The sequence below is a fragment of the Carassius auratus genome, chromosome 30 (assembly GCF_003368295.1).
Source record: "Carassius auratus strain Wakin chromosome 30, ASM336829v1, whole genome shotgun sequence".
Lineage (NCBI taxonomy): Eukaryota > Metazoa > Chordata > Actinopteri > Cypriniformes > Cyprinidae > Carassius > Carassius auratus.
The window spans coordinates 20,340,926-20,360,003 of NC_039272.1; the positions used below are offsets into that span (position 1 = coordinate 20,340,926).

Here is a 19,078-nt window from a genome sequence, read left to right on the forward strand (position 1 = left end):
CTGTTGTTTTCGATTTCCCTAACCTAAACTACAATCTTAAACTCGGCGCTTAGCGTCTACGTCATGGCTCTCAGCCAGTCCTCTGTTTGTTGATTGGCCGGCTGTTGCGGAGCCGGAGGAAAACTAGAAGATGGTTTGCTATCTCAGACTGAGTACAGAAGCTAATTGAAATTGAGCGGAAGTACGAAGTCTGATGTAGTCAGGCTAGAAAATGTGAAATTGCATCTAATGATCCCTTTAATCACTTACCCATGTGTCGTTCCAAACCTGTTAAAGCTTTGTTTGTCTTTGCAATATAATTTCAGATATTTTGGATGAAAACCGTGAGGCTTGTGACTGTCCCATTGACTGCCAAGTAAAATACAGTGTCAAGGTCCAGATGACAGATGGAATATTCTGACGATGTCTTTCATATCTTTACTGGGCCTTGACAGTATAATTTACTTGGCTGTAAATGGGACAGTAAACAAGCCTCTCGGTTTTCATCCACAATATATCTTAAATTGATTCTGAAGACATACAAAGCTTTTATGGATTTGGAACGACACGAGGGTAAGTGATTAATGACAATATTTTTATTTGGGGGTGGAGTAATAGTCACCCAAAATTGAGAATTTCCAGAAAATTTACTCCCTCGGGTCATTGAAGATGTAAATAAGTTTGAAGAAATTTAGCATTACATCACTTGCTCACCAATGGATCCCCTGCAAGGAATGTGTGCTGTCAGAATGAGAGTTCAAACAGCTGATGAAAACATCACAATAATCAACAAGTGACCCTCACAACTCACACAAACATGGAACTATTCACTTCATAAGATGTTAATTGATGGACTGGAAGTTGTGTGTTGGATTATTGTGATGCTTTTATTAGCTGTTTGAACTCTCATTCTGACGGCACCCATTTACTGCAGAGGATCCACTGGTAGTCAAGCGATTTAATGCTACATTTCTTAAAACAAACTCATCTACATCTCGAATGGCCTGAGGGTGGGAACATTTTCAGCAACTTGTAATTTTTGGGTAAACTATTTGTTAATATTTGCTTATTTAATGGCAGTTTCATTAGCAGCTAGTTAAAAAACTGAGAAAGCAGCCTCCTTTACTCTTTTTGTATTCCTGTGTCTGTCTGTCAATGCCAGGATCTGGGTTTTGTGGTGAGAGGTGTGTAAACTCCAAACCATCCTCCACTTCTGCAGAGTGCCCAGTAGAACGACGCGAGCATGCCACAAAAACACTACCCAATGCCTATTTCAGTCTTCATTCACACACAAACACATACACACACTGCCTCTCTTTCACATGTAGGCGTCACATATTTTCTTGTATTTTGGTGACTTCTGTTCATTTCTTTAACTCTGTTCTACTTATACCACAGTCTGTGATCCCTCTTTACTGTGGAGTCCAGTGCTCAGTGTATGCTGTGAGAGTGCACACAATAGCAAGAGCCAGATTTATTACATAACTAGATACTAGAAGTCTTTGGGGCTAATCAGGTTTTATTCCTCCCCTGCTCCTATACATGGAAAAAAATCCATGCAGAAAGCCACAAAGGAGCAGTTTGAGAGTGGAAAACGTGTCAGAAATCCAGTTGAACATTCCAGAAGAATGCCAAACCTTGTGTGTTTCTGAGTGCGTGAGTCAGTGGTCATCCACCATTTGTTGTATGAAGTGCAGTAGTTATTAGTTTTTGTGTCATCAACCTCTGGTTTCTCAGTCCTTTCCGTCTCGCTGTCCTTTTTATCTAACCTTTGCTTTTTTGTGGATCGTATTTCCCATTCTTCCTTGCAAAGTTTCCCATGCATTTCTTATGAAGTAGATTGAAGAGCAGAGTGAGATGCAATTGGCATAATTGGTCTTGCCAGTCTAAGACTTTGAAATCTCAATTAGAGGTTGTGTTGGAAAGTGATAAGAGAACACTGTGTATAAGTGAGAGTCTGTGTTTGAGGGGAGAGGTGGTAGCTGTGGGCTTTTTTAAAGGGCAACATTGAAACTCAGGCCCTTAAACAAGCATTCTGGTTTACTCTGAGTAAACTCGCTGCTTTTCACTGTGAGAATGAGGCCAGTTATTTAAAGCAGAGCAGAGGAATGTCTGTATATATGTGTATTTGTTATTGGCCGCATACTCTAGTTATTCACAAGCAAAAACATCTGAAGGTTAATGGTAGACAAGGTTTTTGAGTGATAGGACTAATTTAATTATTTTACATGTTTCATTGATGCTTTTAGCATTATAGACTTCTCCTCCATAATCATTTTGTGATGCTTAGTATTTAAAGCCATAGTTCAGCCAAAAATGAAATATCTGTCATAATTTACTCAAACCTGGATGACTTTTTTTCTTCTGAAGTACATAAAGTAAGAAAGTTTTTTTTCTTTTTTTTTTCTTTTTTGTCTATGCAATGAAAGTTAATAATATCCAAAGTTGTTTTGCATCATTGACTTTTATTGTATAGCCAAAAAAGTTCTTCAAAATATCTTTTGTTTTTCAGAATTTTCATTTTGTGGTGAACTATCTCCCTTAGTCCGGACAGGATGAAAACGTGGCTATGAGGGATAGACCACAGTCTTTACAATGGTACATAATGTGTAAAGGTACTAGATCATGTAATTGAAAAAACAACTTTCAAAACTGTTTTATGAAGTTTGAAAATGTGTTTAACAAAATGTTTTGTCAGCTGAACAATTGACATGTTAAACAACAGTACAGTCCATTGAACACACTGTGCTTCTATCCCTCACAGCCTTGCTTTCATCCCTGTCAAAAAATAAATATGACTCAACCCTGGTCCCTGACTAAGGAAGGTCCAAGACATTTAAATATTACTGATTAATAATATCACAGACTAATTCCACAGACTAATCATAGATCAGCAGAAGGCAGTGATGTCAGCCGTTATGTTTGGACCCCTGGTTTTATTTAATCTGACTATTCGGGGGACCAGGACATCACTTCTGGTTTTCTCTTTAATTGGTGCCCAGGCAAACGGAGACACCAAAACATCAATATTTTCTCAGTCAGACTAAACCTTACAACTTCAGTTAGACAGATAAAGCACCACATCAAGACTTGTTTGATAATTCTGGATTCACAAGAACACGCTCCAAGAAAAGGTACAAATAGCTTCCAAATACATTTATATTTTCAACAACTCTCAAAAAAGAAATTTCATCATAGTCTTACTGTATTGTATAAAAGTTAGTGTTTGCAGTGTCTGGCCTATTTTCTCTCTGCACATGAAATTTCCCGTAATATTCCATTCTACATGTCCCCTTTCCTCTTCCTTTCTCTCCATAAATACACAAATACCTGTCAAGCGCTGATGATGACATCACGGTCACAGACTCCTCACATCTGTTTGGCTTTCAGAATCTGGAACTTCCACTGTTGCCAAGGTTACTACAGTTCTGGTCCCCATGCCACTATGTATAAGAACCTTACAGGATGCCGTTTCATCGCAGGAAAATGTAAACATTGAGATGAAAGGAAAGGCCTGCATTGGTTTGATGTTTTTAATTGATGTGTTTGTTTGTTTTGTAAGATCTGTGGATGAAAGTTATTTGTAATTTTTTTTTTTTAGCTCAGGTTAGACTCTTGACAAAAGTGGAGGTGCTTTGAAGTAAGTTTGCTGTTTTGGAGAGCTGATTTGTGCTTTTTGGAAGTCAAACAGCTTTTAATGCTACAGTAGGAAAATGTTTGAAAGAACATGTATTCATGAGAAAAAGGCATCCATACATGCTAGAATGTTAATATTTGTGTTTGTGTGGTATTTGTACGTGGGTATGTTTATGTATGTTGATATACAGTAGTGTACATGCACATTCCCTTTCAGTTAACACTCACTCTTCTCTTATCTAGACTTTTCTCCAGACTCTAGGTGAGCATTTTTTTAAAGTGTCTCTGATGGTTTTATGACTGTCAGGTTTAACACATTGCTGATAGTGATTATATATAGTTTGTGTATTTTTGGAAAACTTGGGTTAAGCATTACAATGGGTGTGTGCTTGTTGTTTTTGTTATTGGGCTTCCCACAGAAATAAAAAAAAGTCCCAGGCTTTTGTCAAGAAACTGAATTAGGTTGACTATTCTTTTGCCCCACCTTCTGTTTTGACACTAATGGCCACTTTTATATTTTCCATATGTTTGTGTTTAGAACACTAAATTATAGTTGCTAACATACAATTTAATGGAAGGGTTTGTTGCTGTTTTTGCTAGTATCTTTGTTAGCAGATAAAGTTAGTTGGTATTGATGTGTTAGCGGGTGCGTGAAGTGCTATATCTTCTAGATGATAATTGAAGAAATTTGTTCAATTAGGCAGTGTAATGAATTTCAATACTTTTTATTCTGTTCAGAGTAGAACTGTCATTCTTACATGCCTGCAGCTCTTTTACACACTACCATGCAAAACCTTCAGTCAGTTAGATTTTCCTTTGAAAGAAAGCAGTAAGAACAGTAAATTTATCAATCATGACATGAAAGACATTTATAATGTTACATTTATAAATATCTATTTCAAATGAACGTAGACTTGGTGAGCACAAGAGAAACAAATCTTACCAATCCTCAATGTTTGATTGTGTGTGTGTGTGTGTGTACTAGTGTTTTACTGATGTTTTTAACTAGGTAAACTAGGTTTTAACTAGGTAAATGATAAGAGTGGCAAATGCAGGTCTAAGCAGAAAACAAATGATAAAGTTTATATTTAATTAAGTGCCAGACCATGTCATGTAAAAATTTGAATTTAACTGTTTTTATTACTTGGTCACTATTGCTTTGTCTGATATTACAGATCGTTTGATATGAGCATTTATGTAGTTTTAACCTAAATCACAGCAATGTCCATCTGTGAAGAATGTAGGCTGTCAAACATACACAACTGTTAGCCAATCATAGCAGTGGGCGTTTACTTCTGAATCGACAATCCTCCACACCTATTCATATTTAGTGTTCCAATGAGTGGGTCAAAACAGGACAGAAAAAATCTAGTCTATTACTTCTAAATGATGATGTTTTTTTGATGTAAAAAGCTTGATAGCTTCTGACCGTTTAAATGGGTCAGTCATTAAACACTCTGGCATGTAGGTGTTGAAGCTTCTCTGAACTGAATAACCCTGCAGCTGAAGCATACATGACTAGTGTTGACTGGTGCTAAAGTGATTCATCTGTGTGAGGAGGTGGCTGGGGATAAAAGCCCTGGTGCTTTATGAATGAAAGAGAGAGGCTTTCATATAGAGAAAAAGAGAGACTTAATGTCTAATATGTATAGAATAATATATAATATTAATATAATAATTAATAATTAATAAAAGCTTGAGTGGATTGTGGTTAAGTCATGAATCTTTCTGCCAGGGAGAGCCAGTGCTCTTGTGTGTATGTGTCTGAGCTTGCTGGCCTTTGCACCAGGGTATCTGAGGAATGTGAACATTTCTTTGCTTTTACACCACTGTACAAATGGTACTGCACTCATGGGTGTCTTTCTTCCTCTCTCACATACACCTAAGGGTCTAGTTCCTGCTCTGCCACTGGTGCATTAAAGGAAAACAGCTTACAATTCTTTGTGTGAATATTTGAAGCAGTCTCATTTTTTCCTTTTCCACTATCTGTCATTTACTCATACCTCCATTCATTTTTTTTTTCGCTCCTTCCTTCTAAACCTCTGAAACAATTATACATAGTTTTCTTTGATTTGAAAAAAAAAGTTTATGGCCAGCGGTTTGCTCTGTGCGTCCTTCAACTGTGTTCTGCAGCAGCATCTCTACACAGCACTGTTATTACCTCACTAGTGAGAAATGTCATGTGCAGCCTTTAAGTTGATACACTATATAGGCTAACTGATAAAATCGACAGGGCAGTGCTGACCACACCTTTTTTGCAAACTGTGAGACCGTTATTACAGTTAACTATGTGAAGTAATTTGGAACTATGATGTGATCAAGGCAGCTGCATGGAACTACGTTTGCCGTGCGTTTTCCTGAAATAAAAAAGTTCCACCTCAGAACTTTCGTCAGCCAATCAGATTCAAGGATTCATCAGCCTCCGTAGTATAAAGAGATTTATTGAACACAAGATGAGAGCAGACAGACAGAATTCAGTCCTATACTGAGGAACAGAGATACAAAGCTGACGACAATATTGTCTTAACAGGTTTTGATGGAGAGCGCTAAAGTTTGCCTTCTTTGATGATTTTTTCACATACACTGATTTGTTCGCCATTCAGCAGTTTGGGCTCAGAACATTGACATAAAAAATGAATGCACATTAAATTATTCAAAAGTGTTAAAAAAATTATTTCAGTTAAATGCTGTTCTTTTGAACTTTTTTTTTTCAAATAATGTTGAACAGTGTTATAAAGAGGTGTTTATTAAAAACTAAATCTGAAGTTTGAAGTAATAGCTGCTTAAAATTTAGCTCTGCCATAATAAATAATAATAAATAATTATTGATTTAAATAATTTTAAAATATATTAAAATAGAAAACAGTTCTTTTAAATTGTAATAATATTTCACAATATTACAGCTTTAACTGTATTTTTTTTTTTAAAATAAAATAGCTGCAGCATTGGTGAGTATAAGAAACATTTTTCCAAAATATATATATATTAAAAGAAAACGTATCAACCCTAAACATTTGAAATGTGACTTCTATATATAATTTGCTGTGTGCTCAATGTTTGTTGCTCCTTTATCACAGAGTCACATAGAGATTGCAGTTTTATTGCTAAGACATTGCTCTTTAATATCTCAAATCATGAGACTAAGGTATGAATCATTTACATTAATTCAGAATCTGTTAAGATTGTTCTTAATGAAACTTCAGACTTGATGGCAGACTTTGGTATCTTGGTACATCTGAGCATAGTCTGAATTATTATTAAATCTGAGTTATTATTGAGAAGGAGAGGACAAGATACTTGTTTATTTTTCCTCAGTGAGAAATTTAAAGCATAACTCTTAGTTTGCTCTCTAATCACATGGCTGGCTGCAAGCGATGACATATTAAAGACATCTCATATGTAATTTTGTCTTGGCTCAGGGTGCTTTTTTAAATGAGCTTTTAGCTGGCATTTGACTGAGGCTAAGGTTGCTCACTCTTAGGTGATTTACATTGAGTATAGTATGACCTACCCCCACAATATATTACATTACATCAACTAGAATGAATTAGTATGGTGGCCAGAACAAAAATAAAAATATTTTAAATATTTAACTGGTGAGCAAAGACATTTTAAGAACACAATCTGTAAAAGGTTATTTATTTTCCTTCTGTGTCTCAGATTAAAGCCGTTCAAGGACCTGATTTGAACCCTGCTGATTTATCCACTGCTGTGGCAGGTTTATGGATTCAGCTGCCTGCTTTTTATACTGAAGTGTGAGAAAGCTGATATGAAGCTTTCAGCTTCTTACTGTAAATACATGGTGATTTTCAGACAAGCAGTGGATTAGATGAGCACAGCAGACACCCCCCAACTAACCCGCAGAAAATCATCACACAGTCTGTCCTATCATATACACCCCACCCATTAACACACACACACATACACACACATATTGGGTCTGTTAAATCCATTAACTTGCTCTTTAGCTCAGACATAAGAAGCACACGGTGTGTTATAATATTTCTAGAGTTTTAGTCAGTGTTCTGGACTTTCTGAGATTAAAGAAAATATTTTATAGCAAAAGAAAGCTAGTCTAAGCAGATTTAGACAATCAAACTAAAATTTTGGTAAGAGAGCAAGATATACTACAAAATCACCACATTCCCTGTGAACTAAACGCTGCTGGGAAAAGTCACATGTATGCGTCTGAGTTAGGGCTGTAGTGAAGTCTAAAGCTGTATTTTTGAAACCTCTGTCTGTCTGGAGTACTGCAATTAACTCAGCAAGCACAGACACACTGAGGCATTCCCCCCCACCCACACAGAGACAGCTTCACACACACAAATCTACACACGGTTATGAATATGTCTGCACTTCACAGGCAAAAACAAAAACCTTCCACACACTAAAAAAAAAATCACTCACAGCCATATATAGACCCTACACACCCACATAGGCATTAAAGCTCCACGGTACACATGCACTCACTGACACAATGGCACTTTACATTCAGTGTGTCTCTGCTATGATTACTGGACATTTAGAAAGGTAGGAAGAAAGCAATAAAGTGAGAAAAAAAACCTTTTTACTTTTCATGTTCTACTCATGTGGCCGTTTGTTTTTGTTTTTGCTCGAACTGTTTGTTTGTGTCTGTATTTGCTTGGTTTTGCTTTAACTGTTTCCCTCTCTGTCATAAGCACATTTATATAAAGTCATCCTATTTTTATGTAAAGTAAGAAGGCTGGTGGTGTGGAAGCTTTAATCAGTGTGAGCGTGTGTGGGTGGTAATCATACGCACACAGACAGAGTCCGGCCAGCTGTAATTGTTTCCGTGTGTTGTCCTCATCAAGCTACAGGCGAGCCACAGTTTGCTGCTGCCAGCCTGATCATATGCCTTTGGGCTCTTCAAAATGTCCTCTGGTTGTCCAGTCTGGAATTTCGGTATTGTTTTGGACATCTGCTGTCAAGATCTTTGCGGTGCAGCATTAACTTCATGGGTGTTGGCTTTTTTTTCTAAAATTGTTTACTTTTATGTTTGTTTGTAAATTGTGTTCCTGACAACATGTTCTTCCGTATTACAGTAAGTCTAAAACTAGTCTAAAACCTTTCATTCAGGTGTCACCAAATATACTCTTGAATAATTTATAGAGTAGCTCTTCACAGAGCAAGTAGAACACAAAAACAGAAAGACACTGGATTTGTCTCTCTGAAACCACCGTGAGCTGGTATTAAATAATGATGCCAGTGTTCCAGAATAATCTGGTTAAGCCTGGCTTGATACTTCAGCCCACATAAGAGCTCTCTAACCAGACCACAGTCTGACATGCCACAATATAAAGTAGATACTCTGAATCTGTTTAAACCAGGCCTTGTGCTTTTGTGACAGTGAAAAATAAAGTGCAGGCAGCCCTCATAAATGATAATTAGTATGTTTAATCTCAGGGGATGATGTGATTGTCATTAATGTATTAATGCTCTCTATATATGTAAAAATGTATGTTTGATGTACATTATATAATTAATTAAACTAGCTATTCTAAATATATATAAACTGTATGATATATTATAATGATTATTAATATCTAAATGTTGTCAAAGCTGGTGTGTCATGTCTAACCTGTAATCTGTCTTTGTTTGCAGTGGTGTGTCCTCTCACCTGTATGAATGGAGGAGTATGCAGTACCCGCACACATTGTCTCTGTCCACCAGGCTTCACTGGACGTCTCTGCCAATTCCCACTTCGGACTCAAGCTTCTCGAGGCAACAAGCAGCCTGTCTACAATGTACAGGTGACTGTCTCCTTCACACTGTGTTTTCCACTGATTTAATTTTAAATGCACCCTTTTTTCCAGTTGTCTTCTTGATTATGAACAGACATACTGATGGTGCAAAACCAGTTGTGATAGAAAGAATATACTGAATTAGGGATGCACAATATTATCGGGCCGATATCAGAATCAGTCATTAAAATATCGGCATTGGCCCGATATGAAAAAAATATGCAGATATGTCTTGCCGATAAGAGTATTAACTCACATGAGCTTCAGGGTGTGCTAGCAATTAGATCACGAAAGCAGTGTGGTCATTCTTGAAGCAAACTTTTGCGAGAATTAGATTCACTGTTTTGAATCCCTGCATTTATTTTGAGAATGCACGTACAATGCAAGTTGATGCACTCGGTGTGTGTGACAGAGTCAGAAGTCCCTAGAGCATGCACCGTCTATCTGGTAAGGCATTTTATTTACATGGGGGGGGGGGCTGTTTGCCTATTTGTTACAAAATGAAGTAAAAACCTTGTGTTTCTGAATAAATAAAGCAGTATCTCATAAAGTAATAGTAATCTCATAAAATCACGAGTGTGTTTTAAGTTAAAGGTCAGAAGCTATAGCTTACACATCACTAAAAAAAATTCAAAAACATGACACTAAATTAATAACATTTTTAAACCAATTATGAGCTCTAAAAGATTTTCAGAATTTTTACCAGGGCTCTGAATCAGTTCATGGAACGAAAACCTGAAACAAACAAAATTTTGGAAGGAACAGAACCAGAAACGAAATAAAATTTTATAGTTCCAGAATCGAAAATTTGAAATGGCCATTAAGCAGTTAATAGCGTTATTTTATCGTTCCATTTAATATTTGGAATTTGCTGTCAACCAATCACGAATTCCAGTAGTACGTCATATGCAAATGTGACGCTGAAGCCAACGAGTAAAATGTCCGCTCAGCTGTGAAGTGTGAACTCATCATAGGTAAGTCGCAATGGCAATGCACCACCCGTAGAGTTTATCTGAGGATAGTATGAGATGAATTCAACAGATCACATGCACCTGCAGCGCTTCTGTGAATGGAGAAAAAAGAAAAACCATAGGATTACATAAAAAAGGAATATAGACATATACACTAAATATATTTCAGACAGATTAACGAAACAAAAGAAAAAATTTGCTAAATTACAGTTCATTGTGACATGCTCCAAAGTTTTCGGAAAGGAAAATGAAATAGCATAGACTGGGTCCCTAGTTTTCTTTATTTTGCAAAAGCTTTAAAATTTGAATTATTTTGTAAAAGCTTTGGATTTGTGCCGAATGAGAGAGGTAGGCATCAGCTTCACCTTAAATTAATTTTTTTTTGGATTAACGTTTTTATAGCCTAAACTTTAGATGATTTGTTTTGGATAGAAGCTAATAACTGTTTTTAGAATGTTTGTTAAGATTTAGCTTTAGCCTAAAGGCATTTTAAATTTAAATTAAATAAAAAATTAAATTTATGCATTTAGCAGATGCTTTTATCCAAAGCGACTTACAGTGCATTCAGGCTAACAGTTTTTACCTCAAATTTTAGCCTTCATTATTATAATAACATTATATATAATAACTATAAGTAATAGGGTTAATAAAATGCGACGTGAGACTTATGTTTTTTTGTCACTCTCAAAACACAATCTTATACAAGTATTGTTTTACTTTTTTTTATCTTTATTTTTTACAATGCAGCAAACTTTATTAAATATCTTAAAAATACTTTAATGTCTTTAAAGTGTTTCACAGACTTGTTTGTTTGTTTCTTTAGTAGCCTGTATACTTTTTGCCAAAATCTAGAAAAGTGTTTTTTTTATTTTTCAATTTTTACAATTCTTTTGCCTTAGACCATCTACAAATGTTAAAGGGGGGGTGAAATGCTCATTTTCACTCAATATTCTGTTAATCTTGAGTACCTATAGAGTAGTACTGCATCCTTCATAACTCCAAAAAGTATTTAGTTTTATTATATTCATAAGAGAAAGATAGTCTGTACCGATTTTTCCCGGAAAAACACGACCGGCTGGAGGCGTGTCGTGTGGGCGGAGCTAAAGAATCACGAGCGCCAGTAGGCTTTTGCGTTGAGAGCATGTGGAAGCTGTGACACCGTGAGGACAAAACCAACCAAAACAAACCATGGCTAACAGTCTGACCCAGCGTATATTTATGATCCAGAATCAGATCCAGAGGAAATTTAACAATAGCAGCAGCAGCAACGACGTCTCTATGTGGTATGTACTGAAACTGTATATCTTTGCTTAGCGGTTTTGGAAAATGTTCCACTTTATGTCGTCTTTTTTTTTTTTTTTTTTAACCTGTACATGTGGAAAGTGCAGTTTGATGACAACATCGTATGTTGTTACTTGATGTGCTTACGCGCCGATAGCTAAGTTAACAACACAGAGATATTTGAAGCAGTTTTACTCACCGCATGCGGTTCCAACACACAATCGTGACCCTTTTTCGTTGGGACTGCATTATCCTTAAGAAATAAACGATGTGCAAATCCGGCGTCAAACTGGGCCTTGTTTGTAAAACAAGCATCTTCGAAATGCAGGGAACAAACACAAACACTTGCATAACTCCGTTGATGCTCTTTAAAAATAAACTCCATCCACTGGTCCCTTAGGGCAGGTGTACACGGTGCGAATTCGGATGGTCGGAAGATCGTATGTCCACGCACACGGCTCGAGTGAGTTTATCTGAAAATCGTACGGACGAGATGATATACGACACGATTTTACAACCTGTACTGTACTTCTATACTGTGTTTAATGGGGAGCAGTTGGGTGATCTTGCTTTAAAGCCTGCTTTAAAAAACACGAATTTGCTTTCAGGATCATGTACCAGTAATCAACTGACTTTTCCGCTGTGCAGGTACTGATATGCATAAGGGCTTTTATAATTCTGCATCGAAGACCTGTCTACTCCAAGTGGCAAAACGAAACAATTAAAAATGTCCTCAAGTTATGGCAGGCCACTTCTTGATTCATCTTTCCACTGTGTTATACACCATAGGTGTGGTAAATATATACCATCACGGTATTTAAAAGTGTTCTTTGTGTGCTCCCACCACATCACTCCTTATGTTCCTTACCTGCTGGCTAGCGAAACGGAAGTTTAATACATTTTAAGGAAGTACGCCATTGTTTTTACTTCTGCGCTGCAAAATAAGGTGGATACCGAATGTGTGTCATGTCTCTTGAGGGTTTTGTCCTTATTTTTAATAATTAAAGGGGTAATATGGCGTTGCTAAAATAAAGAGGACTATTTTGTGTATTTGGTGTAATGAAATGTGTTTATGTGGTTTAAGTAAAAAAATAAATAAATAATAAAACACATTATTTTCCATATAATGTACATTATTATTGTTCCTCTATGCCCCGCCTTTCTGAAACGGCCGATTTTTACGAAGTTTATCATTCTAAAAAAGCGAAAGTGTGCTCTGATTGGCCAGCTATCCAGTGCTTTGTGATTGGCTGAATACCTCAAGAGTGTGACGGAAATGTTACACCCATTAACAAACTATCATGCCGTGTCCCGGCGCGATGAGTGAAAAACAATAAGACCCATTACAAATGAGGGATTTGTTGCATCCAGTGGGGACATAATTACAAATTATAATGATTTATACTGTCTTTTTACGTGTTGTGTTGCATCCCACAGCATAAACAAAAAAAACATGTCTGTATTTGAGACCGGAGAAATGACTAACTTAAAAACAAGAAAAGTAAAATGCGTTGCACACATCTGAATATTTGGGTTGAACTGTTCTGGAACAGTGTTGTAAATTCAATTTAAGCACTGATTTCTAGTTGTGTCCTCTTTTGGAAGCCCAAACAAAGTAGTTTTGCTTTCACAACGAAACACACAGCATCTCCACATATTGGTGAGGGTTGCAGCAATACTACAGTAAGAATAAAAGTTACGCCTTCTTTCTTTGCGTGAACATTTTGGTGGTGTTATGCAAATCTTGTGACATAGACATGTGGGGGCATGTTTAAACGAGTTGTTTTAGGAGGGTGTGGACGAGTCTTTAGTATTTGCAACTTTAGGGATCTTATTTATTCACAAACAGCTTTTAACACTCCAAAAGAGAAAGGAAAAATTTTAATCGGATCATATGACCCCTTTAACAGTAAACTGAAAATATCTCCCCAGGTGATGCCTGAGTCCAAGAGTCTGTCAGAAGCAGGTGGAACAGGTGGGCGGCAGCAGATGACACAGACACACTCTGTGATCACTCTGCAAGGCACTGGACATCACTCTTCTGAAGGTAATGGGCATACAGGAAATTTTCACTTTTAATCTGACGGAAATGTTGTCTCATTCACATACATGTGTACACATGAAAAACTGATGTGAGAATCTTTCCATGCAGAATAATTATCAAAAGAGTAACTAAAGCACATTTTATAACATTCTGTGTGTCTATAGTTCAGTCTGGGATGATGGGGTTCAAAACATTATCATAAGTCATCTAGGTCAATATAAAAGTTTTTTATAGTGTTGTTATTGTATAGTAAATGTGTATATATGTATATATATGAATACAAAAGTTGATTTAAAATGAATCATGCATGTTCTGCGTGTCTCTGTTAAAGAATGCTTAATTTTCATTAATTAAAAGATAAATGATAAATTCAATTATTGTATGTATTGTCTTCATCTGGTAACCAGAAAAATGTAGAATTTCTGAGGGGAAAAAATGCATAAGTTGCTTATACATTCAAATAATTAGACATGCTAAAATACAAAATTTGGTAAACAATAAAAAAAAAATTATATAATGAGAAAAAATCTAAAATTTCATAAGGCCATAGACATTTATTTATTTATTAAACTTTTAATAAATTGATGTGAAAATGTATACGTTTCATGATTTTCATTAATTAGACATGCTTTTTAATTAAATAAAATTTAATTCAACTATTAAAAAGGAACTGAGAAAAATTTAAACTGAAAAGAAGCAATACAAAACAATTAAAACAGAAAAAAAAATGAATTTTGAAAAAATACAACTAAATTTAGGAAAAAAATTAAATGGATTTCATATGGACCTATATGCCTCAGCCTTGCTGCGTCCCCCAGTTTGGGAACCACTGCTTAATGCTTTTAAATGGATACATTAATTGTGTTAATTATATATAATAAGCTTGACTAACTGCTTCTCTTCCACTTTAAAGGGATATTTGTGTTGATTATTATTTATTTTTATTTACTATTTATCATTTTTGTGCAATTACTTGCCTGTCAGTTGAGTTTGTGGCAAAACCTTCTGCAGTGTTTACATGTTTTTTATTACTGCATAAAAATTATTCAAATATATGTTTAATTTCACAAAGTACAAGTTGATTTCAAAATGCACCGACGTTTTTGTTTGCATTTTGTGTTTTTCAGTTGAATAAAATACTATTTTCCCCTATATTTTTCATAATTGAGGATTTCTTTAAAAAAAGTTTTAACAAATCTTGTCTCGTTCTAGTGAACCCAGTCTCGTGTCTCATCTCGTCTCGTGGGATAAGTGTCTCATCACACCCCTAATAAAAAAAAAACATTTTTATCATTTAAAAATCATTTAAAACTAAATAAAAATAAAATCTTATTCAATATTCTTTCATAATTTGTGATATCAAATTGTATATTCATGCTTAATGCTTCTAAACCTCATTGTTATTGAAAAGATATTTAGAATTAACTGTGTATTTCCTTCTTTTTGGACTCTATGTTTCCAGTGCAGGTCAATGTTCGTGTTGTTCACACGCCAGACACTTCAGTTGTCATTCATCCTCTCGACCAATCAGAGAACAAGCCTCACAGTACCAAGACTGTGGCCCGCCTCCCTCCACATACGCACAAGCCAAAGGGGAGGTGCTTCCAGGAAACCACACCCAAACAGGCTGTGAGTGACAGAAGTATATGAGATGATACACAAAATCTGATTTGCCTATGAATTTCTTATTTAATATAAATTTAACTACACTCTAATTATCACTTCTTTTTTTTTTTTACAGTGTAGTAGTAACCCTCTCCCTGGTTTGACGAATCAGGAAGACTGCTGTGGCAGTGTGGGTAATTCCTGGGGCCAAAATAAATGTTACAAATGCCCATTACTACCTTGTAAGTTAAAATAATTTCTGTTATCAAATTTAACTTTTCTTTGGGAGTTGCATTTGACTGTTTCTGTCAAAGTGTTCAAAGTGTCTGTCCTGCCAAAAACAACACCTTCTCATTACTAATTCTTTAAAAATAACAGATCATCTCACTCGACTCTTTTTTTCCTTATAAATTCACACTGTCATAACTTGACAGGTGGGAATGTGTCATTGCAGTCTTGGAGTCAAGTTTTAATATGGACTAGAAGAAAAATGCTTTTTTCCACTCCTGTTTTCTCTCTGTAACTCATTTGATGTCTCAGAGCTCAGTCAGACGGTGATCCTGGCCTGGTGAACGCTTCTGTGTGTGAGTGTATGTGTCTGTGTATGTGTTTGCGTTCGAGTGTGTGTGAATGTCTCCGTGCCTCAGCTACATCACCATATTTTCCAATGACACACCCTTTGCAGTAAAAGGAGACAAAAGTGAAGGCTGGAAAAAAGGATGAAAAAATGTTGGCTTTGGCAAAAGCCTTTCTGGAAAGCCTCTCTGTCTCTGTTCTCGCATGTTCTTATACAGAAGAGAAAATATCAGCTTCAGAGAAATGTTCCCACTGCGGCCCTTTTCTCACTTTCTGCCACACACAGAAGTGAAGCACATCACACACAGCACACCATGCTACCAGTTTCTCTTGGACTTACATCCCCTCACAGACACTTCTTTCATCAATTTTCTCAACGTGTTCCACCGCTTTTATTTTTATTTAGCTTTGATATACATCCCCTTCATTGGTGTGATGTTTCATAGTTTCATGTGCTGGCTTAGTCAAACAACCAAAGCAGCTAGTACAGATGCTTTTTCTAGAAGAACTGATTAGTAATTTGTCTGAATTTCTCTCATTCAGATGCTGGGAAACACCAGACTATAGTAGAGGACTTTGGCTCCACGTGCCCTCAGGGATACAAGAGACTTAACAGCACTCACTGCCAAGGTAATGTGTGTGTACATGTTAGATTGTGTGTGTTGTATAGGTTTTACAAATTGTAGTTATGTTTGTTGTCATAAAATGTACACATCCATGAGCATTAAATTAACAGGAACAAGATAGCTGCCAAAACATTTTCTGTCATGTGGTTTAGGGCAAATATTACATACAGCCACAGGCAGAAAAACTATACTACTGTTTGCTACATAGCCAGACCAGTGATTTTTTTTTTTTTTGACAAGATTATTGAGGATGAAGCTCATGTGTAGTAGATGGAGTTTCTGATAACTACCATTTGGGCCTCAGTTCAAATTTAGAAACCTCAATTCAAAGTCATACTAGATAAAACTTTGAAGCTACTCAGTCATGTGATCTAGTTATCTTTTTATTAAAATAAAAAAGAATACAGTTATTGTTGCTAAAACATTAATTTAGTTTTGACAGCTCTTGGGATAGATTGTAAAATCTTTATCAGTGTAAATTAGGGATGCCCCAAAAAAAGCTCTTTTGGTGTTCTGCCTAATAAGCGAAAAAACAAAATAAACTGTACCGAAAAGACATGACGCATTCAAATAGCAACCAGCGAAGAGTGAGAGGCGCACACTAGGGATATTCCGGTATCAACTTTTCCTGTTTTGATTAATCGCTAATGATTTTAGCACGGTATATGGCCATTATACAGTCTGACAGGTTTAATAACTTTTTTCTTATAACAAATTAACTGAATATTTAAATACAATAAAGCAATACAGAAATATATATACAAATAAAAGTTTTACACAGATTAAAGTGCAAAAGAACTATAAAGACCCATAGGTATCACTTTACAATAAGACCTCATTAGTTAACCATAGTTGCATTAACATTCACAATGAGCAATAGCTACATTTGCTACAGTTATTTATCTTTGTTAAAAAATACAAGTCTACAACTTTCTATTTTAACAATAACAATAACAATTTTGTGCATTACCGTGATATATCGCATTACCGAATACTCCTCACATGTCTAGCACACACTCTTTATAATACAGCAAATATGTCGGCAGTGTGGAAGCATTTAAAACTGTCTGAGAAAGATGCAAAAATCATTTCAACCATTTAGTATATGCACAGATGATGTAATTTCAATTTCAATGTCAATTAAAAAAATTACACTTAAGACTGGTTTTGTGGTCAATGGACAAATATAGTTAAACAGTAATGAGTATGTTGATCTGATTGAATGGGAGCATTGAACTGAATGAATGAATTAGAATGTGAGTAGTTTCATTGCTGAATTATTCACAAAGACCCTCTAGGGCCCTTTATGATAGAAACCTTGTGATAGAATTTCCTAAACACCTACAGAAATCTGCAGTTAGTCCTGTAAAGTTGCTGCATTAAAAAGGATTTTATCTTAGAAATGCAAGTAAAAGTAGAGCAGTCCTGATATCCATTCCAAATACAGAAGTCAAGGACTTCCTGCCAGTTAGGAGACAGTTTGGATTACTGTGGTATATAGACTTGCATAGTTTCAGATTTAGAATTATAGCAGAAGAGAACATAAAGGTATCAGATAATTCAACGATAAGCTGCATTTATGATCCCATTGAGGGATGTGCTTGGTTGGGACGAGGCAAGTGAATAAACTGTACACTAGCAAAATGACTAACAACATCTGTCAGGTTTTAGTGCAAGCAGATGCTTCAGACCTTTGATCTATTGTAGGTGCCCTCTTAAATTAAAACATTTCTCAGATTTAGGAGAAATCTGAAGAAATTAAAAGTGAGCTATGTGATCAAAACAAATTGCAAAGGATAAATTTAAGATGAAGACAACAGTTAAATTGCATCATTTCTGCAGATGATGATCTTCCCAATGAATAAACTGCATACTGTTTTGGGTGTTATCTAATAAAACAAGCTTATGCTTGAATGTTACAGATTAAAATACCCATTGTAGTATGAAAATAGATATTATTCAGCTTCAGTGTAATAATCCAGATAAACAGAGAGCTACACAGTTTAGCTGCCTGACTGAATGCATGAGAACACTGTACAGTATATAAAGTTCTGGTCCAAAGGAAAATCTAATTAATTTTTAAAATTAATGGTAACATTAAACCCTGTTTACTCTGATAATGTTTTGACCTTGAGCCTATAATCTTCTTAATTTAGAAACCTGCCTTTTTTGTTTTCATAGATAACTTAGTGTGTAGCACTATACAAACTGCAGGTCCCAATGTACAGTACAATACTACAGTAACTCCTGCTTCTCCGTTGCTTCTCAAAAACCCTTGAGTGCCATCTCTGCCTGCAATAGAATTACTTAACAGCCCAAACAGTGACAGCGTGAAAATCAGTTAAAACTGTATCTTTGACAAGAAGAGACTTGAGAACTTTCTGTTTGACATGAAATGTCAGTTGGTTTACCTTGATTTAACTGAATTTGAGATCTTTGAAGGATAGGCTTTTCACCCTTGTAGGCAATGTTAGACCATCTTAGATGTCACCCATGAGCATAAACCGAATTTCTTTCTTCTTTTTTTTACTTTTTTTTACATATTTTTAAAGAATGTATTACAAATATTAATGACTATTTTCTTGGCCATTTTTTTCC

General features: G+C 35.7%; 1 protein-coding gene across 2 annotated transcripts in view; it reads left to right on the top strand.

The window, feature by feature from the left end:
- The window catches only part of LOC113049590 (latent-transforming growth factor beta-binding protein 3-like), a 35,643-nt gene that overhangs the window by 2,770 nt on the left and 13,795 nt on the right, over positions 1-19,078 (top strand). For both annotated transcript variants that reach the window (XM_026212054.1, XM_026212055.1), the window contains exons 2-6: positions 9,238-9,386; positions 13,562-13,676; positions 15,136-15,302; positions 15,415-15,520; positions 16,398-16,484. In XM_026212054.1, the coding sequence (XP_026067839.1) occupies positions 9,238-9,386; positions 13,562-13,676; positions 15,136-15,302; positions 15,415-15,520; positions 16,398-16,484 (624 nt within the window). The remainder of the gene's footprint in view (positions 1-9,237; positions 9,387-13,561; positions 13,677-15,135; positions 15,303-15,414; positions 15,521-16,397; positions 16,485-19,078) is intronic.